Source organism: Puma concolor, chromosome C2 (genome assembly GCF_028749965.1).
Source record: "Puma concolor isolate L17-30 chromosome C2, mPumCon1.1.hap2, whole genome shotgun sequence".
Taxonomy (NCBI): domain Eukaryota; kingdom Metazoa; phylum Chordata; class Mammalia; order Carnivora; family Felidae; genus Puma; species Puma concolor.
The window spans coordinates 87,295,845-87,322,108 of NC_141675.1; the positions used below are offsets into that span (position 1 = coordinate 87,295,845).

Here is a 26,264-nt window from a genome sequence, read left to right on the forward strand (position 1 = left end):
CTGTAGGCTCAGCAACCTTGAGACTCTTCAAATAAGAAAGCAGTCTCCTCTATCAATGGGATACTGACCCCAATTCCAAACTAGTGTCATAGGAAAGAGGTATCCCTCTTAACAGTGTTATCTATGGATGGTAGTATTGGGGGGATTTTAAGTTATTTTTGTTTCTTCTTATCTGCATTTTTGTTTTCACTTTCAGATGATAAACATGGATTTCTAATGCAGCAGAAAGGTCCTGTGCGGATGTTCAAGGAGAACCCTAGAGGACAATGTCATATTGATACACACATCTCACTGGGACCAGAAGTAAAACTGCATTCAAATAGCATTATCATAAACCAAGCACTACTACATCTCATCCTTTTAACTACACTGTGTTAGACAGCATCCGTACTTTACCAATGGAGGTAGGAAGCTTAGGGAGGTTAAGTAACTTTCCCAAGAACCCTTAAGTAGCATATGGCAGAGTAAGATTCTGATTATAGGTTATATGACCACAGAAAGTTAACCATTAACTATTAACCTATGCTGCCTCCAAAGCAGGAGATGCCTATTATCTTTTCTCTACAAAAGCAACTTGTTCTTCACTGCATCTTTTCCTTTTAATACCCCCTGGCCAAGAATTACCCAGAAAATGGCTTCTTAAGATGAGAATTAAACCCATTATTTTTTACCCACTTGCATTCACAAACTAATGAACCAAAAAGGAAAAATGCATTTGGCATAGTACTAAAACTTCAATGTGACCAAGAAAGAAATGATAAAATGTTAGGGGAAAAAGAAAACAAAAACTAGAATTCAAATTATAGTCCATCTGCCAGCACAAAAGGTAGTAACAAAAGGTAGTAACTCTTCCTCCCTGGCTGCTAGAAGCTCAGCCATCATGAACAACACAACAACAGTAACTGTTGGGACCAGCGAGTTCATGACCAGTCCACTATTTCAGCAGAAACAAGTGGTCACTGATGTTCTTCATCTGGAAAAGGCAAAAGTACCTACATCAGAAATTCGGGGAAAAATAGCCAAAATGTACAAGACCACATCAGATGTCATCTTTGTATTTGGATACAGAACCCATTTTGGTGGTGGCAAGGCGACTGGCTTTGGCATGATTTATGAGTCCTTGGATTATGCAAAGAAAAACGAACCCACAGTCTTGTAAGACGGCCTGTATGAAAAGAAAAAGACCTCAAGAAAACAACAAAAGAACACAAGAACAGAATGCAGAAAGTCAGGGGGACTGCAAAAGCCAATGTTGGTGCCAGCAAAAAGGAGTAAAGATTCTACAGTGACTTTATCTGTGGTGATTGTGCAGATAAATACTGCAGAAATCCTTCATGAGAGGATTAATAAACTAAGAATTAAAAAAAAAAAAACCCACAAAAGGAAATAATATGAAAAACAAAACCTGAAGTGTTATTTCAGAAGTTAAATTGCTCATCTTAAACCAAATGTGCTGGATAGTTTTTTCTAAAGGCAATTGACAGGTCACATCCCACCATGAATGTGGAATGAGGTTGTGTTGTGCATACAAGAAATGGAACCATTTGCTTCTTCAACAAAATACAATACACATGTCAGAAAGGTCCCATCAAAAATAAGGAAGGCATGGGGCATCTGGCTGGCTCAGTGGGGCATGCCACTCTTGATCTTAGGGTTGTAGGTTCGAGCCCAACATTGGATGCAGAGATTACTTAAAACAAAATCTTAATGACAAAATAAGGCATGAAATAGCTAAGACTAAACTTAAGAAATGTGCAAGCCTAAGTGAAAAGCACAAAATTCTGGTGAAAGGACACAGGTCAATAAATGGAGTAATTCTTTGTTTTTAGACAGGAAAACTCAGTATCATAATAAATGTAATTTCCCCTTAGTCTATAAATGTGATGCAGTACCAATCAAAGCCATTATTTTTGTTTGTTTAATTGAAAAAACAAATCTAAAATTCATCTTGGGACCAAAACATGAGAAATTCCTAGGAATTTTTGGAAAGAATTAAAGAGGAGAGGTGAATAAGGGAGGGCAAGAGAGGAGAAGGGCCTAGTCCCATCAAATTATAAAACTGGGGCATGTGGGTGGCTCCACTGGTTAAGCGTCCCACCCTGGATTTTGGCTCAGGGCACGATCTCATGGTTTGTGAGTGTGAGCCCTGCGCCGGGCTCTGTGCTGATAGCACAGAGCCTACTTGGGATTCTCTGCCCCTCCTCTGCTCACACACACTGTCAAAATAAACTTTTTTAAAAAAATTATAAAACTACTAGAATTAAGACAGACTACTACTAGTATAGAAATTGAAAAACCAAATCCAGAAAGAGACCTAATAACAGGTAGCAACTCATAACCACAGGGAAAAGATCACTCAAATAATATTAGAACTATTAACTAAATCTTTTATTTACAGTTGGAATTCACTTTGATGTAAATCGAAGCCTAAATCAAGAGTCAGACGCTCAGTGCTCAATCGACTGAGCTACCCAGGGGCCCAGGATTTTTTTTCTTAATATTTATTTATTTTTGAGAGAGAGGGACAGAGCGCAAGTGGGGGAGGGGCAGAGAGAGAGAGGGAGACACAGAATCCAAAACAGGCTCCAGGCTCTGAGCTGTCAACACAGAGCCCCACATGGGGCTCAAAATCACAAGCCGTGAGATCATGACCTGAGCCGAAGTCGGACACTGAACCAACTGAGCCACCCAGGTGCCCCAGTATTTTTTTTCTAATACATGACCATAAACATTTTAAAATAAAATGGCAATCATCCTCTAATTCCTTTAGAACTTTTATGCCCTTTAATATGAACATTATTTATTCAACATGTAAGTAGCACTCTAGTTTCTCTTTTTGAAGTTATTTTATCCCATTCAATACACTATGGAATTTTTTTTTCCCTAGGCCAATTCAGAACAATCTAGTAACCCAGTAAATGGGTATGCCATAAACAATTCCCTACTGGGGACCATTTGTTAATTTTTTAGCTCTCCAATTAATGTCACAACTAAAACCCTTGATATATCCTGGTTCTGTTGTTTCCTCACAACACACTCACTAAAAGTTAAATCTCTGGGTCAAAGGACATGCATATCTAAAAGTTCTAAATTTTCATTAATGACTTCTTATATACACACGCAGCTTTAGTGTTTATGGGGTCAAACTGGTATATTGCGTCTGAGTTTCCTATCAGGCTTTAAAATGTATTATTGGGACGCCTGGGTAGCTCAGTTGATTGAATGTCTGACTCTTGATTTTGGCTCAGGTCATGACCTCATGGTGAGACTGGGATCTACGCTGGGCATTAAGCCTGCTTGGGATTCTCTCTCTCCCTCTGTCCCATCTCTGCACATACACTCTCTCAAAAAATAACAGAAAATTATTAAATGTATTATTAATGTGAAATTATAAAACGGTGTTATAAAATGTGTTCTCTTTAATAGCTTTACTGACCCGTGATTCACACCACAAAAAATTACTCTTCAAAAGTGTAAAATTTTTTTTTTTTTTTTTTTTTTTTGGGAAATTCAGAGTTGTCCAACCATTACTATCACCTAATTTAGTAACATTCATATTACTCCACAAGAAACTTTGTACCAGTTAGGAGTCACTCCTCATTGCTTCCTCTCTACAGCCCCTGGCAACTATTAACCTACTTTCTATCTCTGTATTTGCCTACCATGGACATTTCAAATCAATAGAATCACATAGTATGTGGCCTTTTGTGCCTGGCTCTTTTTACTTAGCATGTTTTCGAGGTTCATCCACACTGAAACATACAGCAGTACTTCATTCCTTTTTATGCCAGAATATCCCATTGTATAAAATACCAAATTTTACTTACTTGTTCATCAGTTGATGGACATTTGGATTGTTTCTACTTTTTGGCTATGATGAATAATGATGCTAATGAACATCTGTGTACAGGTTTGTGTGTGTTTGTTTCTAACTGGTTAAATTTTTTTTTTTTAATTTTTTTTTTTTCAACATTTATTTTTGGGATAGAGAGAGACAGAGCATGAACAGGGGAGGGGCAGAGAGAGAGGGAGACACAGAATCGGAAACAGGCTCCAGGCTCTGAGCCATCAGCCCAGAACCCGACGCGGGGCTCGAACTCACGGACCGCGAGATCGTGACCTGGCTGAAGTCGGACGCTTAACCGACTGCGCCACCCAGGCGCCCCCTAACTGGTTAAATTTTTAACCTACCTAGAATATACTGACATAGGAATCTATTTTTTTTCCTTCCAAAACCAGTTTTATGCAATATTTACAACTATAAAACAGTAAGTAAACTGTAGTAAGTACAACTGGCTCTTGATAAGTGTATCAATCTACTGCAGTGAACATGTGTAGTTCTATTAGAGAAAAGCCAGCATTCACTATGCCGTGGAACCTGGTATTAACTAATGCTATAGAAGTCAGTTAAAGGAGCATTCACTATACTGATTGTCCCGTATGGATTCCTATTCTAATTGCTCTATTAATCCTGATTATTCAGGTTTAGTTCCTTTATTTGTTGAATTTGTCCTTTTCATTGTGCTGGCTTTCCTCATATTTGGTGACAGATTGTGGGCTTATCTCTACTCGGGTAATTTTTTTTTTTGCTGGTGCAGGGAGGGCTGTGATGGGCAGTAGCTGTTGCTCTGCCTTCAACCCTTTTCAATCAGCATGGAGATGCTAAGTAAAACCCCAAAAATGGTTCTTCTGGTTCTTCTTTCCTCAGTCTATGAAAATAATGAATTACTTTCCAGATCACCAAGTGTGCATTCTGTAAAAATGCCTACTTCCTCATGTCACACTACAGTCTTACTGTATGCCATTAGTCAATTGATCAATTGCTTTTGGAAGTGCTACATCTCTTTAAGTTAATTGGTATCTATGCGTAAATGCTTACTTTTTCAGGTTTATGTATTATATGGCTTTGCTAACTTTATAGTAGAGAATTTGCCTTTCCCTATTCTAAGACAGTATAAACAACAGAAACTGTTTTGTTTTTAAAGATTTGCTAGGACTCTGTACTACTCTGTGTCTTTTTGTGGAGAAAAACTTTCTATACACACTTAATGGTTAAGAAAACAAAGTGCTCAGAATTGTTTAAACCACCAAGAAGTAATTCTCCTAATTCCCCAGAAAAGCCCTTTATAACAATTTGATATCTATTTCCAGATGTGGCCGATACAAATGTGTGTGCACACTTCTATACGTATGCTCCATTTGTGTGTATATCTCTTAACAAAGTGGCATCATTCTGTTTTGCATCTTGCTTTTTTCACTTTATGTAGACAGCTTTCAGTTCAAAATATAGACTGAACTTTTTAACAGCTTCATAATGTACTATTGCCCAGATGTGCTGTAATTTATACTTCCATAGAAACTTTTTTTTGGTTGTCTCCAGTTTTGTTTTGTTTTTATAAAAAAAAATTTTTTTTCATGTTTATTCATTTTTGAAAGACAGAGACAGAGAGCAAGTAGGGGTGGGCGGAGAGAGAGGGGGACACAGAATCCAAAGCATACTCCAGGCTCTGAGTTGTCAGCACAGAGCCCAACGCGGGGCTCGAACTCCCGAACCACAAGATCATGACCTGAGCCGAAGTCAGACGCTCAACTGACTGAGCCACCCAGGTGCTCCAGTTGTCTCCAGTTTTTTTACTACCAGGACAATACTATAAGTAATGTCCCTATACAAATAAATATATTCCTATTTTGGATAAACTGCAAGAAGGGGAATGGGTCAAAGACTAATATTGCCATATTGTCTTCCAAAAATGTTTACACCAGCTTACTCATGGGGTAGATTTTGACAAGAAGACTTTTTAAAGTATGACGTAAAAACTTGAAGCCATTAAAGATAGATAAGTTTCACAATGAAGAATTGATAATTTCCTTTAAGCGAAATTACCACACTCAAAGTCAGGGTACTTTTACCTTTGGGGAAGGAAAAACTTAAACTCTTAGGACATTTGTAATTAAAATTTAACAAGGTAGGAATCACTGTTTCTTGCTCACTGCCACAGTCTCAGAACTAGCACAGTGCCTGGCATATAGGAACTTCTAGGCAAAGGAAAATTATATACAAACCAAAGATGGCCAAGAAACACAGAAAAAGATGTTCAAGCTTTAAACTCAAAAACACAAATCAAAACAACTCTCAGGTGATCTAGAAGAGAAGATTAGTAAATTTTAACAAGTGTAAACTGGTTCAACTTTTTGGAGGGTAATTTCACAATTCTCTTAAAATTTTAAGTGTATTTGTTCATCATCAATTCCACTACTACAAATTTAACTTAGAGAAAAAACTGTTAAAGTATATAGAAGTAGTTTCATTGCACTATCATTTATAGAAGAAAACGACTGGAAGCAACACAAATATCATCAACCAAAACTTAAAGTATTGAACATCTCCATAATACAGCAATATAGAAGACTCCAAAGAAGAATGTCTAAATGCTTAAAGGGAAATCCATGCGTGGAAGAAAAAACAGGAATCTCCCAGAAAAAGATAATGGAGGGCACTTGGGTGGCTCAGTCGGTTAGGCATCCAACTCTTGGTTTTGGCTCAGGTCACGATCTCATGGTTTGTGAGTCTGAGCTCCACATCGGGCTCCGTGGGAACAGTACGGAGCCTGATTGGGATTCTCTCTCTCCCCCTCTCTCTGCCCCTCCCCCAACTCATTCTGTCTCTCAAAAATAAACAAACTTAAAAAAAAAACAAAGAAAGAAAAGATCATGGACAGCAAGTGTGGGCCGCAGGTTGAGGGAGAATAAAGGAAGAGTGCATACCAGAAAGGCAGATTGACAGCTGTTCGTCATCCACGGGAGATGCTTTCTGACTGTTCCTCCCACCTCCTGCTTGATTTTCGAGTTTGAGTCCACTGCATGTCAGAGGAGCCTCCAGTGGACTTTTACAGTAAGGGTGGTCCAGCAACTTAGAACTAAGAATGTTCTGCTTGAGAGATCCATCCTCATCCATCTGGCATGAGCTCTCAGTCTTTTCGGACACAGGCCCATCTACATCACTCACAGACTGATCTGCCCCAGACATGGGCAGTTTTACTCTGTCATCACTGACAGTACTTGTCCGATTTTCCTGACCCAGAGTCATAACTTCTCTTTCGTTTTCTGAGATAAACATGTTACTAGAATCATGTTCTGATAAGGGGATATCATGAATCAGCTCTGTACACTCCCACTTAGGAGAACAGGGTGACTGGTCCCAGGTGTATGTGACACTACCATTCTGTTGGTCAGGGAATGCTTCATCTAAACTAAGCTCCTTGCCCAAGAAAGGGCTTCCTTTAGTGTGGCCATCAGGCACATGAGAGTTCTTTCCCTTCATCACAGCATTGCTGTCCATATCTGGGAAGTACGGTTGATGCCGACAAGAAGGGTCTTTAGGTTCTGGGGAAGGGAATGGGCTGCAACTGCCACCCTCACTGTTTTCCCTAAGGGTCTCTTGATGGTCCCCAGTGACCTGCACCCAGCTTCGCTGGGCTTTTTTTAGCTTGCAAACTTTGCTTTTTGTTCTGAAGTGCTGGGATCTGAGAATCCTGTACCGAAATCTAATCATGGATAATTTCTCATACATCATAAGAGGAGATACTTTTATTCTTCTATGTTGGTTAAGTTGAAACTTTTTTGGAATCAGGGGTCCCCCATTCCTGTGGTGCTCCAGCCCTTGGTAGCAGCCATAACAAAAGCGCTTTCTCTTATGGTTGCTCAAGGTGACCACAATTGTGCCACTCTCACCTGGACTTTGGCTCTCCCCATTGAACTTCATGGGAAAGTCAGAAGCTTGTGGCTCCGTCCTAGGTCTGTGACCACTGACCTGACCTAAAACACTATTTGCTGGTAAGTCAGCAACCGCCTTCAAGAGACTTTTATCTCCACAGTATTCATGGTCAGAGTTCTTTGTTGATGATAGCAGCCTCTCTGCTTGGAGTTTCAGGAGGGTCCTTGAGGAGGAAATGAAGTGTTTAGAGTCTTTTCTTTTCACTTTAGAGGGCAAAGTACTAACATTCTGAGAAGCCACACTGGACTTTGCCTTAGCAAAAAAAGGTGCATCCTGGATCCATGTCTTCTGGATTTGAAGGGCCTTCTTTCTGCACTGGAAATGCCTCAGCTGCCTGCTCCAAATAATTGGCCTTCCCAATTTGGCTTTCAGAATGCACAAGTGTTGGTGAAAGCAGAACTTCTTAAAGCCTCCAAATCCAGTATTCCATTTCTCAGAAAAGGCTAAATGGATTCCTTTCCTCCATAAAATTTTCTTCTGTTTTTTCATTTTTCTGATGCATAATGAGATCTTGATGCAGCTGTGAAGAGAAAGAAGAGTTACACATTTACCCTAAAAATGTCATTAAGATATAATCACAGCATTAGAAGTTAGAAAACTCTTAGGGGCAAAAAAAAGCCTATGAAGTGCAATTTAGACTATCAGACATAACGAAATCCTTACCTGATTAAGGTTTTCCCCACAGTGAAAACTGGAAGACATGAATACTCTCACATGACCCCATTTGGTATAGCTGACTCTGACAGAAATGTCAAGATCATTTCCCAAAATGCAGTCAATTTCTGATGGAGTAAACAGGGTAGGGAGTCAGAAGAAAATCGGTCAGTGTTGACACTGCTTCTTGTTAGGTAAGTGACTTTAAGTCAGTCACCCAAATTCTGTGTTCTCATTTGTAAAATGAAGGATGGGGAAGGAGGGGGACCACATACCATTTAAAACTGATTCCATATAAAAAGAGTGTGTTCTAGGGGTGCCTGAGTGGCTCAGTCGGTTAAGGGTCCGACTTCAGCTCAGGTCATGATCTCACAAGGTCAGGAGTTCGAGCCCCGCATCAAGCTCTGGGCTGACAGCTCAGAGCCTGGAACCCACTTCGGATTCTGTGTCTCCCTCTGTCTGCCCCTCCACTGTTTGCACTCTGTCTCTTGCATTGTCTCAAAAGTAAATAAACATTAAAAGATTTTTTTTTTAAAGAGTGTGTTCTATACATCAAATTTTAGAAAGGAAGGGCGATACTTTTGCTGGGTATAGACATCTAGAGGCAGACAATGCAAGTAACATCAGTACCTCAAGAGGGAAACCAGCTTCCTCTTTGTCAGTCAGTCAAAAACTTTGAGTGACTATGCAGGGATATGAGCCCATCAGGTGCTCTCACACAGTTAGGGTTCTGATTCTCAAGTGAATCTAAGTAAAAAAGCACACGCACACACACGCATATATGAAGTTCAGGGACACACTTATTAGGAATGATAGATGAAAATGATAGTCAAAAACCAAACAGGATCCCTCCTCAGATTTAATAAGATCTAGCACTACTGAAGGCTCTTCAGTGCAGAATGAAAGGTGTCGGCTGTTGTGGGTGGTGGGGCAGAAGAAATAATAGACTATGAATCAAAAAACTAATAATCTAATTTCAGCTTGCTATTAGCTTATTAAGAAAAGTTGTATTACTTTTTTGTGCATCAGTTTTCTCTGGGAAAAAAAAAAAAAGGACTGAGCACATGTTTACCTCAGTTCCCTCTCCAAATCCCATTAAGATGACAGAAATGGGTTTTAAGAAGGGAAAACTCTCACGGACAAAGAAAATTAAAAAGCAGACAAGAAAGGGCGCCTGGGTGGCTCAGTCGGTTGAGTGTCCAGCTTCGGCTCAGGTCATGATCTCACGGTTGGTGAGTTTGAGCCCCACGTCGGGCTCTGTGCGGACAGCTCAGAGCCTGGAGCCTGCTTCAGATCCTGTGTCTCCCTCTCTCTCTGCCCCTTCCCCACTCATGCTCTGTCTCTCTCAGTCTCTCAAAAATGAATAAACGTTAAAAAAAACTTTAAAAAAATTTTTTTAAAAAAGCAGACAAGAATACAATTTTGGTTTTTTTTGGTTTTTTTTTTTCAACGTTTATTTATTTTTGGGACAGAGAGAGACAGAGCATGAACGGGGGAGGGGCAGAGAGAGAGGGAGACACAGAATCGGAAACAGGCTCCAGGCTCCGAGCCATCAGCCCAGAGCCTGCCACGGGGCTCGAACTCACGGACCGCGAGATCGTGACCTGGCTGAAATCGGACGCTTAACCGACTGCGCCACCCAAGCGCCCCACAAGAATACAATTTTGAAAGAAGAAAGCACATAACTGAGTGATGAGCAGGCCAAAAGAATGAAAATCTAAGCCAGCAGCAGGGGAAGACCAGAAGCAAGTTACAGGACCTCAGAAAGGCTCAGGAATAGAAGCAACAATACCTATGAAGGTCAAGAGAAGGGAGTTCAAGGGGTACCTGGCTAGCTCAGCTGGTAGAGCCTGCAACTCTTGATCTCAGGGTTGAGTTCAAGCTCACGTTTGGTGTACAGATTACTTAAAAATAAAATCTTTAAGGGGCACTGGGTGGCTCAGTCAGTTAAGCATCTGACTTCAGCTCAGTCACGATCTCACTATTTGTGAGTTCAAGCCCCATATGAGGCTCTGTACTGACAGCTCAGAGCCTGGAGCCTGCTTTGGATTCTGTGTCTCCCTCCCTCTGTGCCCCTCCCACACTCATGGGGTGTGTCTCTCTCTCTCTCTCTCTCTCTCTCTCTCTCTCTCTCTCTCTCTCCCTCTCTCAAATAAATATTAAAATTTTTTTAAAAATAATAAAAATTTTTGTAAAACAAAGAAGGGAGCTCAAAAAGGAGGGACCCATTTAAAGTCTGAATAAGAAGCAGTTAGACCCCCAAGATGCGCATTCTCCTACCCTGGCAGATAACCAAAGTTTTACTTTCTGGGGAGGACGAACCAGGCTAGTCAGGCACATCATGCACAACTGAAGGCAGGGGTTCAACAGGATATAGGATTTTACACAGTGAATTCCCTCCCCAACCCATTTCCTCATTTAGATCCCAGAAAAAGGTTTATAGCTTAAGGAAGAGATCAGCCCTGGGAGCAGATACTGATTTTTGGGGATGCCTCAACTAAACAGGCCCGAACAATTACCCTACACTATACCCCAGAGTTTAAGCAGTGAGACCCCAAATCCCTCCCCAACTCCACCCAGGAGGTAACTGCCCCTCCACTACCCAACTTTGGAAGTTTATTCTCCAGAAAGGGTAAAAGTGAATGAAGCTCTGCAGCCAGGGTGATCCCAGACACAATATGAAGATGGATTTATACACTAAATATATGCATCCCAACACTTTCCCACTCATTTCCCAGAACCTTGGCAGTTTGCTTTACCATCCAAGTAGGAAATTAGAAGATTCTTCTCTGGGGAATCTAAATAGTCCACAAGAAAATACATACAGATATCCCCCCAAAATGGCCCAGGGTGGCCCACAGTACATCTCAAAGTTGCCAAGTCTCACCGCATGTTCTAAATTACCAAGCAACCTCTTAGTGGTTATTCTTTAAAATGACAGGAAAATCCAAGATTCACCAGATTTCTAGGGTTGACAAGTGGACCAACATTTAAAAAAGCAAAAACTTACATAGAGAAGTCCACTTCAAAAAACTAACGGAGGGGGCACCTGGATGGCTTAGTCAGTCGAGCGTCCAACTTTTGGCTCAGATCATGATCTCACAGTTCGTGAGTTCGAGCCCCACATCGGGCTTGCTGCTCTCAGTGCAGAGCCCACTTCAGATCCTCTGTTCCCTCTCTCTGCCCCTCCCCCACTTGCACTCTCTCAAAAATAAATAAAACATTAAAAAAATTAAAAATAAAATAAAAATAAAAAACTAAGAGGAGGAGGAAAGAGGAGTTCTTGTTTAATGGGTACACGTTTCCACTTAAGAAGATGAAAAAGGTTCTGAAGATGGATTGTGGCCATGATTGCACAGCAGCGTAAATGTATTTAATGCCACTGAACTGTATACCTAAAAATGTTTAAAACGGTAAAAGTTGGGACACCTGAGTGGCTCAGTGGGCTAAGTGTCTGACTTCAGCTCAGGTCATGATCTCGTGGTCCATGGGTTCGAACCCCACGCTGGGCTCTGTGCTGATAGCTCAGGGCCTAGAGTCTGCTTCAGACTCTGTCTCCCTCTCTCTCTGCCCCTGCCCACCTTGCACACATGCTCGCTCTCTCTCTCTCCCTCTCTCTCACACACACACAAAAATAAACATTAAAAAATATTTTTTTAATAAAATGAAATAAAATGGTAAAAATTATGCTATGTATATTTACCACACTAAAAAACAAGAGGGAAGGAAAAAAATCTAACAGTATCTTCAAAGTAAAAAAAAAAAAAAAAAACATATCCACTGGGGGGAATATAATAGCATGTTTTATGTTGTTTTCTTTAAGTTTGTTTATTTTTGAGAGAGAGAGAGAAAAAACAAGCATGAGCCAGAGAGGGACAGAGAACGGAAGAGAGAGAATCCCAAGGAGGCTCCACACTCCACGCAGAGCCCAACTTGGGACCTGATCCCACAACCATGAGATCATGACCGGAGCTGAAATCAAGAGTCAGATGCTCAACGAACTGAACCACGCAGGTGCCGTTTTGTTTTTGTTTTTCTAAAGCAACAATCAAAAATAATAAAGGGACCCTGGAAATTTAAAAGAATTGAAAAACTCAGTAAAAAGTAAAGGGCTAATATCCTTAATATAAAGAACTTTCTTAAATTGAGGGATAAAGAAAAAAAAAAAGCCTGATGGAAATATGGGAAAAAGACATAAGGAGACATTTCACAAATATTTTTAAATAGCTCTTAAACATAAGAAAAGATGTTCAACTTAAAAAAAAAATGGGCAAAGAGGGTTGGGGAGTTGTGCAAAATGAGTGAAAGGAGTCAAAATGTAAAAACTTCCAGTTATAAAGTAAGTTATGGAGATGTAATGTATAGCACGGTGATTATAGTTAATAATGCTGTACTGTGTATTTGAAAGTTGCTAAGACAGTAAATCCTACAAGTTCTCATCACAGGAAAAAAAACTTTGTTACTAAGTATAGTAGTAGATGTTAACTGGACTTACTATAGTCATCATTTTGCAATGTATACAAACAGCAAATCATGATGTAGAACTGAAAATGATATAATGCTATATGTTAATTATACCTCAATAAAAAGGTGGGCAAAAACTGTGACAACACATTCTGTTGGTGGGAGAAAAGAAACTTTCGTACTTTGCTAATAGGAATACAAACCGATAAAATCCTTTTGGAGGAGAATTTGATAATATCTAACAAACCCTGGTATTTACCTTTTAATCTAGCAGCCCCACTTTTAGGAATTTATCCTTAAGATACACCTCCAATAATAATGAAAATACAAAATCAAGGTTAGTCATTACGACATTGTAATTGCAAAATACTGGAAACCTAACAGGAAGGTAGTTGAATAAAGTATGGTTCTTCCACACACTGAGTGAAGCTATAGAAGAATAAAAATGAACTCCATGGGCTAACATGGAATGATTTCCAGGGTAAGTGAAAAAAGCCAAGTTCAAATGAGTATTAATACTATGCCACCAAGACATGACCGTGGCACATAGACACCACAATTCCAAGTTTGGGGAGTTCCCAAAACCAGCCTCAGGTTTGGCAATTTGCCAAAAGGACTCACAGAGCTTACTGAAAACTATTATATTCATAGCTATGGTTTATTAAAGCTGAAGAATATGGATTAAATCAGCCAAGTGGAGAAGCACATAAGGTGTTCTAGCACCATGAACACAGGAGAACTTTACTGTCCTGACATCAGTGTATGACAATATTGCCATCCAGGAAAGCTTACCTGAGCCTTGATATCCAGAGCTCTTATTGGGGTTTTTAGGCATAACTGTTTGCCCACAAGACTGAGCTCAGTCTTTCAGCCCCTCTGGAGATCCACTGATACCAAAGTCATTACCCTAAACTACACTGTTGGTCCTTCTGGCATGGCCAATCCCCATCCCAATTCATGCTGTTAGACTGTTGGTGATCCAAAGCTCCCAGGCAAATACAGACATTCCAACAAGGCATGACATTCCAAGGGCTTAGAGATTACCTCCCAGAAGCCAAGGATAAAGGCTTGCTTTTGGGGCAAGGTTAAATTCTTTACCATGTAGCTGCTTCTCATGAAAGAAAAATTACAAAAATATACACATATCTGCCCTTTCGTCCCCCAAGACAAAATAAAATAAAAATACAAACATGGGATGATAAACCAGAAACTAATGAGAACAATAACATACAGGAAATTATAGATATGTATAGGATGAAAGAATGAGAAGGAAATGGCACAGGGATGAGAGAGAGTGGTACTTCTCTAAGCTTGCCTTTTTATAAAGTTCTGACTTTTAAAACCATATTAATGCTTCATATACTAAAAAATATATACAAATAGGGGTGCCTGGGTGGCTCAGTAAGTTAAGTGTCTGACTTCAGCTCAGGTCATGATCTCATGGTTCATGAGTACAAGCCTCGCATCCAGCTCTCTGCTGTCAGTGTGGAGCCTGCCTCAGAATCTTTGTCCCCCACTTCCCTGCTCACGCTGTCTCAAAAATAAATAACTTAAAAAATACATACACACACACACACACACACACACACAAATAATTAAAATCAACCAGAATGCAGGAGGACTCCAAAATGAAATACAAATAGCAAATGAATGACAAATAACTATACTGAAAAAGTACGAAAAAATTAGCCAAAGTAATTTTCAAAAACATTTGGACTGTACAGGACTAGAAACAAAAGGACTGTATACAAATACTGTACTTTAGTTAACAAATTAGTCTTCACAGATGAATGAGTTAATTTTGAAACTACTTTGTAAATATTCTAATTTTTTTAGTTAAGTAGGCTCCACGCCCAACATGGGGCAAGGGTTATATGCTCTATCAACTGAACCATCCAGATGCCGCAACTTGTAAATACTAAAACTGAGTACATAGGAAAATAAGTTGTAGATAAATAGAGCTAGGTTTTTCACCATTGATGAAAGGAGTAACAGATAATGAACAGACTGAGACAGGTTTGAATCTATAATGACAGAATGAAATCAGAAGTATCCATATGAGTTCATGATTTTATATATACATATACACAGATATACATCTAGAAATGTGCACACATGTGTATTTCCTAGCTCTGTCTACTTAGTGTAGAAGCAGTAACATCCCAGTAGCAATGAACACCCCTAGCACCCAGATCTTGGTTCCCATTTTAAAAAATGACTGATGCCAGAGCAGGACAGAACAAATAGATGAGCCTGGAATATCATTATAATGACAGAAAGCAAAAAAAAAAAAAAAAAAGTGCTCAAGAAATTATGACATGTCAAAAGAACACAGGAACCAACCTAAAGAGACTTGCCATGGTCAAAGACTCTGAGCAACTAAATATATAATGACAGTAATGGATTATAAGAGCAAAACAAATGCCCTAGTCTGCAACAATATATGACTAAATAAATGGGGAGAAGGGACAGCTCTCCTTACACAGAATTTCAAATTAATAAATACAGAAGGAATAATGGAAATAGAAAAGTTATAATTTGCAACTCATAAACAACAGACTCAGGAAAGAAAATTAGATGAAAAAATACAGTGAGAAACAAGATATATACAGTCTCAAAGTATCTCCACAAGATACTTAAAATCACAAAGGGAAAAGTTGTACCTTTCAATGGAAAACCTGACAAACATCACCTTAGTCAGGTGATCAGGGCTATCATCACCAGTAGTAATAAGATATGATGTTCATATGCCTCCTGATGTAGCACAATGTCACTTGTATGATGTATCACCTCTGTGATGTTATAAATGTATAACCTGAATTTAATCATAAGTAAAAACAGATAAGGCCACACTGAGGGACGGATACTCTATAGGATAACTGGCCAATACTCTTCAAATGTGTCAAGCAGGGGTGCCTGGGTGGCTCAATCGGTTAAGCGTCTGACTTCAGCTTACATCAAGATCTCACAGTTCGTAAGTCTGAGCCCTACACCAGGCTCTCTGTTGTCAGCACAGAGCCCACTTCAGATCCTCTGTCCCTCTGCCCCTCCCCCCAGTGCACACTCTCTCTCAAAAATTAACGAACATTTAAAAAAAATGTGTCAGTCAAGGTCATGAAAGACAAAAAGATTGAGGACCTGTCCCAGATTAAAGGACTAAGCCTAAGAAGACAGAATAACTAAGGCAACATGTAATCCTGGATGGGGTCCTGGTCCAGAAAAAGATCACATGTTAGGCCATAAAACAAGTCTCAATAAATTTAAAACTGAAATTCTATTATGTGTCTTTTCCAACCAGAATGGTATGAAACTAAAAGTCAATGACAAGAAAAAAAAAAGAATTAAAAAACACAAACACATGGAGGCTGAACCACATGTTCACCCAATGGGTGAACAAAGAAATCAAAGACACCAAAAAATACACGGAAACAAATGAAAATGAAAACACAGGGTCCAAAATCTTTGAGACATGGCGAAAGCAGTTCTGAGCAGGAGATGTGTAGTGATAGAGGCCTACCTCAAGAGAAAAAAAAAAATCTCTCGGGGTGCCACCCGGGTGGCTCAGCCGGTTAAAAGTGTCCAACTCTGGATTTTGGCTCAGGTCACAGTCTCGTGGTTTGTGGGTTCAAGCCCTGTTGGCAGTGTGAAGCCTGCTCAGGATTCTCATTCATATTCTCTCATTCATATATTCTCTTTCTCTCCTCTCTGTCCTCTGTCTCCCCTCTCTCTCTCCCTCTCCCTCGACCTCCCCATGCTAAGTAAATATATAAACTTAAAAAAAATCTCAAATGAGTAATCTAAACTTACACCTAAAAGAACTAGAAAAAAGAATAAAACCCAATACGAGTAGAAGAAAGGAAATAATAAAGAACAGAAATAAATAAAATAGAGACTAAAAAACCAATAGAGGGGCACCTGGGTAGCCCAGTCGGTTAAGCATCCAACTCTTGATCTCAGCTCAGGTCATGATCTCCGTCGTGAGTTCAAGCCCCACACTGAGTTCCAGGCTGGGTTTGAAGCCTACTTAAAAAATAATAATAAATAAATTTTTAAGAATAGAAAAGACCAATGAGGGGCACCTGGCTAGCTCAGTTGGTAGAGCATATGACTCTTGATCTTGGGGTCATGAGTTTGAGTCCCACATTAAGCAGTAGAGATTACATTAAAAAAATATTTTTAAAAAAGAAAAACAGGGGCGCCTGGGTGGCTCCATTGGTTAAGTGTCTGACTTCGGCTCAGGTCATGATCTTGCAGTTCATGAGTTTGAGCCCTGCATTGGGCTTTGTGCTGACAGCTGAGCCTGGAGCCTGCTTCAGTTTCTGAGTCTCCTCTCTCTGCCCCTCCCTCACCCATGCTCTCTCTCAAAAATAAAAAAGTAAACATAAAAAAAATTAAAAAATTAAAAATTAAATTAAAAAAAGAAAAGAAAAAAGTGGCAAAAGGAAAGAAAGAAAGAAAGAAAGAAAGAAAGAAAGAAAGAAAGAAAGAAAGAAAGAAAAAAAGATTATAAACCAGAATATCAAGGTCTGAGGGAAAATTATTTTCAACACAGAACTTGAAACTCGGCCAATTCATCAATCAAAACTGAGCATAGAAAAAAGGTTTTCAGAGATGTAAGTTATCAAAATACAGAACTACCATGCATCTTTTTCTCAGGGAGCCACATTTTGTCACACTCTGACAAAATGAGGGAGTAAAGGAAGAAAGACCTGAGACCCAGGAAAGATCCAAAACAACACACAAGCAAGAGAAATCCTAAAGAAAATGGTAAAGAAAGATCAGAGTGACAACTATGCCTCAAGCCTAGAGAGCCACCAACCCAGAAGAAAGAGGTCAAAAGGATTTGGGAAAGATGTCTCCAAAAATGTGAAATTGATAGAATTTCTAAAATGTCTGAATGCAAAGACAGATGAGATACAACTGGAAGAGAGCTTGAAAATATATTTAGTTTACTAAAAAGACTACTCACTTTAGGGACAAGAAAAAGTTGCACAAGAAAGGAAAAACAGTCACTATAAATCATAGAGTACTATATAACTTAGCTGTGATTACCATTTACATAATCATAAAAAGGCAAACACTGCTCTAATCAAATGGTTCTCAACCAGACACTCCATATCATACCTCTCAGTCCAGTATTTAGAACTGTGTGGGAAATTTTTGGTTGTTACAATGAATTTAGGTTGGTATTGATATTTAGTGCCTGGTGTAATGCTAAATATCATGTAATGGACAGGATAATGAAGAACCGTCTCATCCAAAATGACAATACTGCCCCTATTGAGAAAAACTTCTAGCCAAAATTACAGAATCACTACACAGTGAGGATAGATGGGACAGCAGACGTGTACATGTATGTAGAAGTGAGGAGCACATGTTAAAGAGAAGTAAATCTTTATCTTCCATAGTCTACAGATAAAGCTTAACACTAGGAAATCAAAAGTAACATTAAAAAAGAAAAAAAGCTAATTTAGGGACATGCTGTCGATACAAAAAGAACAGCTCAAAGACTTGAAAGTGGCTGTTGCTGGGAAACAGGAAATGGCAGAAAGGGGCAAGATTCTGGGAACTAAGTCAGGAAAGAGGGCTAGAGGTTTCTCCTTCAGTATACGTTTCTCTACTTAGTCCCTTTTATTTTTTTTAACATTTATTTATTTTTGAGAGATAGAGACAGAGTGCAAGTAGGGGAGGGGCAAAGAGAGAGGGAGACACAGAATCCAAAACAGGCTCCAGGCTCTGAGCTGTCAGCACAGAGCCCAACACAGGGCTCAAACCCACGAACCGGGGGACCACGACCCGAGTCAAAGTCGGATGCCCAACCGACTGAGCCACCCAGGTGCCCCTCTACTTAGTCCCTTTATAAAGCACCTACATCCCATCCTCAAATAGGCAAGGTTCCCTCAGACCAGAGACTGTTTTACCCTCTCCACACCACATACTAAATCTTTAGTTATCCTGTTTTTATGTATAGGGAGAAGAAAATGTCAGATCTGGAAGGATTTTTCTTAAACAGACTTTCAATCACTTATGTATATATATTTTAGTCTCACCTTCACCTACATGTTCACAGTCCATGACACTACTCACTAACCCTGAAACTTTTAAAAGGTTCTGAAACACAAACATGACTACTTGTCAGCTTTCTCCACTTGTTGGTTTAGGATTCAGCTTTCTCAAGTCTGTTAATCAGTTACCACTAGTCTTTTCTGCTTTCCAGCTTCCAGAATGTGGGGCTTGAACTCACCACCCCAAAATCAAGAGTTGCATGCTCTGGCTGAGCCAGCCAGGCACTCCTCACTTCTCTACAGTTTTAATGGAGTTTTCAGGCTGCTGTGGAATTAAATGTGTACATTCAATCCAATTTCCTTACCATAACATACTGCTGAATAAAGAAAAAAAAAATTACTAAACAAAATGTACGAGCCCATTTTTTGCTAAGTGGAAAAAGCCGTGTATTTTGAATATTTATAGGGGAAAACATGTCTATCAGAATTTACACCAAACTACTAAGAGTTTAGGCCCACAGTTCCTAAACTATGTGCCAAGGAACCCAAGGGTTCTGCAGTAAATTCAGAGGGATATCACAAAGCATTCTAAATCAGAGGGGAAAAAACAATATTCTTTATCTGTCATACCTATCAAACACGTGACAAACTACCAGTTTAATACAATTCAGTTTCAAATTAGATCATGGTATATTCTTTCTAATGACATCCTATCTTTGCAAAGTTGGGTTTTTGTTGGTTACTGTGATGATTAAAAAAAAAAAAATTTGCAAAAATCTATTTGAAATAGGAAATGTGGGTAGCAGTGTCTAATGATTCCAAGGTTTGAGAAGTTCTCTAGTGCCCAACCAGTACATTGGGTAATTGATTATTTAAGAATGAAATAAAAATACTATATTGTCTTTCAACTGATGTGTATTTAAAAAGAATTTTTTTTAAGTTTATTTATTTTGAAAAAGAGGAAGAGAGAATCAGTGGAGGAGGAGTACAGGGCGGGGATAGAGGATCCAAAGCAGGCTCCATGCTGATAGCAGAGAGCCCGATGACGTGAGGCTCAAACCCACAAACTGCCGAGATCATGACCTGAGATGAAGTCATACACTTAACCGATTGAGCCACTCAGCTCCTGATGTGTATTTTTTAAACAACTATTGGGTTGCTAGACTATAAGTACTTAAGTTGTTTAGATCTAATTACTTAATAAATTACTAGTTATTTAATTATTAGGCCTAAGGATACTATGAAAAAGACACTAAGGGGGGCAGTAAACAAAGAAAGTTTGGGAACCTCTGTTTAGGGTATTATATTTTACTTTTTTTTAAGGTTTTTGTTGTTGTTGTTGTTGTTGTTTTAGGTTTTATTTCTTTTTGGGTGGTGGGGCAGGTCAGAGAGAGAAGGAGTGCGAGGATCTGAAGCAGGCTCTGTGCTGATAGCACCAAACCCCATGCAGGGCTCAAATTCACAAACCATGAGATCATGACCTGATCCAAAGTCAGACACTAAACCAAATGAGCAACCCAGGTGTCCCTTTATCAATGGAAAAAGAAATTAAAATAAATTAATATGAAATCCAAATACATTCTCATTGTGCACTACCAACAATAAAAGGAGATCTGGAATTTACTCTTCCTAATACTTAAATGTAATAATCACTGGGAAATCTTAATAAGATGTTTGTCTGTTTATTTATTTATTTAGAGAGAGAGAAAACGAACACAAGCAGGGAAGGGACAGAGAAAGAAAGAGAGGGAGAGAGAATCCCAAGGTGGCTCTCCACTGTCAGCACAGAGCCTGATGCAGGGCTCAAACTCACAAACCGGGAGAGTGTGACCTGAGCCAAAATCAACAGTCAGATGCTTAACCGAGTAAGCCACCCAGGCACCCCTATAAGATATTTTTTATTCTAAAAACACACAGAGCTACATAATTATGAGCCCATAACAAATCTAGACTGAAGAAGGGGGTAAAAAAATGTATAATTAAGATCTTAAAAGTCCTGCCCAAATTAGAGAAACTATCTGAACTGTACCTTAAAAAGTTATTCTAACGTATTTCTTGGTGGTGGTTATATCACCAATAATGCTGAAGTTATAAAGATATACAAACATCTTTCAAATTTCAATTCAATAAGTGAGTTTTTACAAATATGATGACATATGAGTGTTCAAAAAATTATTATAGTCTAATGTGAGAGTCATTTGAACAGGTATTCACAAATGTAATGAATAGAAGGTCAAATTGAGAGTATTATGGGACGGGGCACCTGGGTGTCTCAGTCAGTTAAACATCCAACTCTTGATTTTGGCTCAGGTCATGATCTCACAGTTCCTGAGATCAAGCCCCACATCGGGCTCCACACTGACAGCATGTAACCTACTTGGGATTCTCTCTCCCTCTCTCCCCTTCACCCCACTTGCACTCTATGTTAAAAACAACAACAACAGAGTATTATTCTGGCAAAGGGTCAGGAGGAAAGACCTCTCTGAAGAAATTATTTTTAAGCTGAGACAAAGGATGATAAATGGTTACTAGGCAAAGGGAACAGATCAACAAAAGCCCAGTACAGTGAATGCAGTATTCAAAGGAAATGAAAGAAACTTCAGGATCACTTGGAGGAGGACCCGGAGAATAGAAAATGTAAACTAATGGTGCTGCTACTTAACATAAAGGTAGTGTCAAGCCACTAAAATATAAAGAGGGGTACAAGACCTGATCTGTATACTTACAAAGATCATTCTACCTGCCGTGTACAGAATGGCTGGGAGAAGGCCATAGCAAAGGAAACCTGTTAGGAGGCTGTTGCAGGTAAATATAGGCAAGGTGCAAAGTCACTCAGATTAAGAGACAATGGAAAGAAATAGCAAAGTGAATCAATCTTGAGACTTTTTAGAAGACTGTGTGGAGGGAGAGGAGTAAGAGTTTTGGTATGAGCTACTGGGTAGATGGCTGTATAATTTACATGGAACAAATGGAGAAAGACTGAAGGAAGGTTATACTGGCTATGTCTTTAGTTTTAGACATGGTAGACTTGAGGTGACTGTAGGAAATTCATCTGGATGTATACTGCTGGATATACAGGTCAGGAAGTCTAAAAAAAGGATACCACAGGAATTATAGTTTAAGCCATCAGCTTATAATAACTAAAGCTACAGAAACTGATAAACTCACCTAGGGAGACTCTGTAAAAGGTAAAAGCAAATGCACCCTAGGGCAGTATTCAGAGGAACTCTGGGATGTAAGAGTGAGATAAAGGAAGACTACTTAGCAAAGGAAAATGACAAGGAATGATCAGAGAAATAGGTAGAAAATCAGGTTAATGTGGTATCAGGAAAGCTAGAGAAAGTTTCCAGAAGAAGAGAAATGGTCAAAGGCTGTTGAGAGCTCCAGCAAAATAAGGACTGGGGTACCTGACTGGCTCAGTCAGTACAGCATGAAACTCTTGATCTTGGTTGTGAGCTTGAGCCCCATATTAGGTGTGGAGATTACTTAGAAAACAAAAAACAAAACAAAACAAAAAAGGCAAGATAAGGATTAAAAAGTCTCCATTTGATTCTCATGACATTTGTAAGTCAAATTTTAATAGAATGGAGAGAACAAAAACCAAGATGGATTGAAGAAGACAATATATAAAACTGCCCAAGAAGCCCAAGTAAATACGAGATAGACAGGGTAGGGGGTTTTGTTTTGTTTTGTTTTTAACGGAGACAGTTGTTCATATATGAATGCTCCATACTATACTTATGGAAAAAGATGGCAGACTGAACACATTTTACTCTTACTCCCTCCAAAATCCCATTAAAATGAAAATAAAACATTATTTTAACTTTATTTTTTAAAATATGAATTATATACAATGAAATGTATAGATAAAAAGGTTTTGGGTTTTTTTAAAGCATATATACACAAAATGGAAGAGGGGACAACAAAACCTTTTGGAACTTGGAACGCAGATTGACTTAAAGACTGAAAAAAGTTAATCTCAAGTTCGCAAAGGGGAAGCAATCCAGTTTATGCAACAGTGCCTCAAAACAGATCAGGAATTGGCAGCATCAGGTTTTATGAGAGAGGTGTAAACATGGTGCTAAAAATGAGACCAAATCATTTAGATAACCTCCTACTCTCCACAAAACCAGCCAACTACCCCTATCTCACCTTTACACAAGTATGGAGAATTATTTTCTATACGAGAACAGTGCTGTCCAATGAAACTTCTGCAATGACAGAAATATTCTATATCTGCCTTATCCAACATGGTAGCCTTTGGACACATATGGTTACTGACCACTTGAGATGTGTCTGGTTCAAATGAGGTATTTACTCTTTAATTTTAATCACTAAATTTAAGTGGCTACATGTAGCTACTGGCTACCATATTGGACACTGCAGCTCTAGAAGGTAAAACAATGGATTCCTGGCCCAGTTAAGAATATGGGTATCATGGGGCGCCTGGGTGGCGCAGTCGGTTAAGCGTCCGACTTCAGCCAGGTCACGATCTCGCCGTCGTGAGTTCGAGCCCCGCGTCGGGCTCTGGGCTGATGGCTCAGAGCCTGGAGCCTGTTTCCGATTCTGTGTCTCCCTCTCTCTCTGCCCCTCCCCCGTTCATGCTCTGTCTCTCTCTATCCCAAAAATAAATAAACGTTGAAAAAAAAAATTAAAAAAAAAAAAAAAAAAAAAAAGAATATGGGTATCATACTGAAAATAGTTAACCAAACATAAAGAGTTTACACACTAAGGGCTAAAATCTCTATCCCTTCACTCAGGTTAGCTACCAGACTGCTGGCAGCCAGCTTAAAAGCTCCAAGCAGGAGATCTGAAGATTTTTTTTTTTTAAGATTTTATTTTTAAGTAATCTCTGTACCCACTGTGGGGCTCAAACTTACCATCCCAAGATCAAGAGTTGCAAACTTACAACCCCAACTGAGCCAACCAGGTGCCCCTGAAGATTCTTTTTTGAGGAATCTAACTTGCTCAAAAGGAAAGCCAAAGATACTGCTACTGAAGGTTCTCTAATAAGAGTCCATCCAGTGTGCTCTAAAATCGACAAATCTCAGGGCGCCTGGGTGGCTCAGTCAGTTGAGCGTCCAACTGTTGATTTTGGCTCGGGTCATGATCTCACAGTTTGTAGGTTGTAGCCCGCATCAGGCTCCTCTCTGACAGTGCAGAAGTGCAGAGCCTGCTTGAGATATTTTCTCTCTCTCTGCCCCTCCCCCACCCTTGCTCACTCTCTCTCAAAATAAAAAAAAATTAATTAGGGGTGCCTGGGTGGCTCAGTCAGTTGAGCATACGACTTAGTTCAGGTCATGATCTTGCCATCCACGAGTTCGAGACCCACACTGGGCTCTGTGCTGACATTTCATAGTTTGGAGCCTGTTTCAGATTCTGTGTCTCCCTCTCTCTCTCTCTGCCCTGCCCTGCTTGCTTGCTTGCTCTCTCTCTCTCTCAAAAATAAACATTAAAAAAAAATTTTTAATTAAAACAAATGGTATCCCATTATGCTCTCAAGTCCTCACAGACATAGAAGACTGCCTCAAAGACCAGCAAATGACTTCTATTAAACTCCACTTTTCACCGGGTCTTCAAGTTGTTATTACCCTCAGCCCACCTTGGTTTCTATGTTAAACCTGTAATATCAGTTTAGACTAAAACTGGAACCATGGGTTCAGATTTATCCTTCTTAAGTACCTCTAACTTGAAAATTTTGCTGTAAAAATATGAAATTCAACAATTTAAAAAAAATTTTTTTTTTCAACATTTATTTATTTTTGGGACAGAGAGAGACAGAGCATGAACGGGGGAGGGGCAGAGAGAGAGGGAGACACAGAATCGGAAACAGGCTCCAGGCTCCGAGCCATCAGCCCAGAACCCGACGCGGGGCTCGAACTCACGGACCGCGAGATCGTGACCTGGCTGAACTCGGACGCTCAACCGACTGCGCCACCCAGGCGCCCCTGAAATTCAACAATTTTTAAAACCTCAGAATTAAGGTATTTCAGCCACAAAAATAAAAAAATTTGGAGACTCAGTAACGGCTTTTCATCTCAGACACATATCATGTTTCTCTAGACTTGAATTCACAGACTACATATCTGTTAACCTGGGGGTTTTAAAAAATATTTATTTTTGTAATCTCTGCACCCAATGTGGGGCTTGAACTCATGACCCCAAGATCAAGAGTTGCATGCTCTACTGACTAAGCCAGGCAGGCACCCCTGTTAACATGTTTTTTTTAATTAGCAAATTTAGAATGCCCTTTGTCATCTGGTTGTAGGAAGTTAACATGCTAATAAACAGGGTCACTTTTAGAAAATAATTCAGCATCCTATGGACTTGTGATGTAGGGTCTATTTGTGGCTCTCCTACTAACACAGAACAGAAATACTAAAGCAATGAGGTTACTGAAGAATAATTTGAGAATGAGTATATCTCCCTAAAAGAGAATGTTCAACTCTGCCTCGTTACCTTAGCAATTCTGAAAATATTACAAAAAATAAATAGTCAAGAGGTTTTCACTATAAGAAAAATACACATGAAATACTGTTACCGCCTAATCAGTTGACCCTTTCCAGGCATCTATCAAAAATTTTTAAATATTTATTCATTTTTGAGAGAGAGAGAGAGAGAGAGAGAGAGAGAGTGAGTGAGTTGGGGAGAGGCAGAGAGAGAGGGGGACAGAGGATCCATAGCAGGCTCCAAGCTGAGAGCAGAGAGCCAGATGCCAAGCTCGAGCTCACAAACTACAAGATCATGGATGATCTGAGCTGAAATCAGACACTCAACCGACTGAGCCACCTGGGCACCCCATCAAATTCTTTAAACCAGTGACACATTACAACTTAACCAAGAAAAGAAAAGGGACTAAAAATTCAAGGACAAGCTTAAATACCAAGAGCCTCTAGTTAAATTAGGTGTTTATAAGGCAATTAGAGATGTTTAGAGCCCAGTTCTCAAACTGTGTTTCATGTGTTTCATGACAGAGTGGTCATATATACGAGTACATATGAGGATAGAGGAAGGGGTTTAAAAAAAAAAAGTCTGTGTATAGTTGACTGGGTTTATGATAAGTGAGAACAACAGCAAAATTTTCTTAAATAGAATTTTTCCATGGTTTGTGAAAGCTTGGCATAAAAGCCTACTAAAAAGCTGATTTACAAAGTGATATAACCTTTATATAATTACGCCAAAAAACAAACCTAAGCAACATTTAGTAAGAAACTTTATTGTAAAAGTTAATACTTTCATCAAAGAGCTTTAAGGAGTGTTAATGCATAAGAAACTACAAAAACAGAATTATACTGAGCCACTGACTTAAAGGACTTATCTTCTGGGCTCAAGGTGGTACAAAAGAGTACTACTGATTCAAGTAAAGT

At 39.4% G+C, this 26,264-nt stretch overlaps 2 protein-coding genes and 1 pseudogene across 7 annotated transcripts in view; 2 read left to right on the forward strand and 1 right to left on the reverse strand.

Moving 5' to 3' along the window:
- NCBP2 (nuclear cap binding protein subunit 2) overlaps positions 1 to 3,411 on the forward strand; it is a 37,656-nt gene extending 34,245 nt beyond the window's left edge. Inside the window, exon 5 of the mRNA XM_025913964.2 lies at positions 197 to 3,411. Within this exon, the coding sequence (XP_025769749.1) occupies positions 197 to 200 (4 nt within the window). The 3' untranslated portion in view covers positions 201 to 3,411. The remainder of the gene's footprint in view (positions 1 to 196) is intronic.
- The window catches only part of SENP5 (SUMO specific peptidase 5), a 51,998-nt gene that overhangs the window by 23,526 nt on the left and 2,208 nt on the right, over positions 1 to 26,264 (reverse strand). For 4 of the 6 annotated variants that reach the window (XM_086675096.1, XM_086675095.1, XM_086675092.1 and 1 more), the window contains exon 2: positions 6,766 to 8,294. In XM_086675096.1, the coding sequence (XP_086531222.1) occupies positions 6,766 to 8,263 (1,498 nt within the window). In that variant the 5' untranslated portion in view covers positions 8,264 to 8,294. Of the gene's footprint in view, positions 1 to 6,765; positions 8,356 to 8,437; positions 8,557 to 26,264 lie in introns of those variants that run through there. The other 2 variants (XM_086675094.1, XM_025913961.2) reach the window with 2 other exon arrangements.
- Positions 881 to 3,702, forward strand: LOC147577394 (small ribosomal subunit protein eS24 pseudogene; annotated as a pseudogene).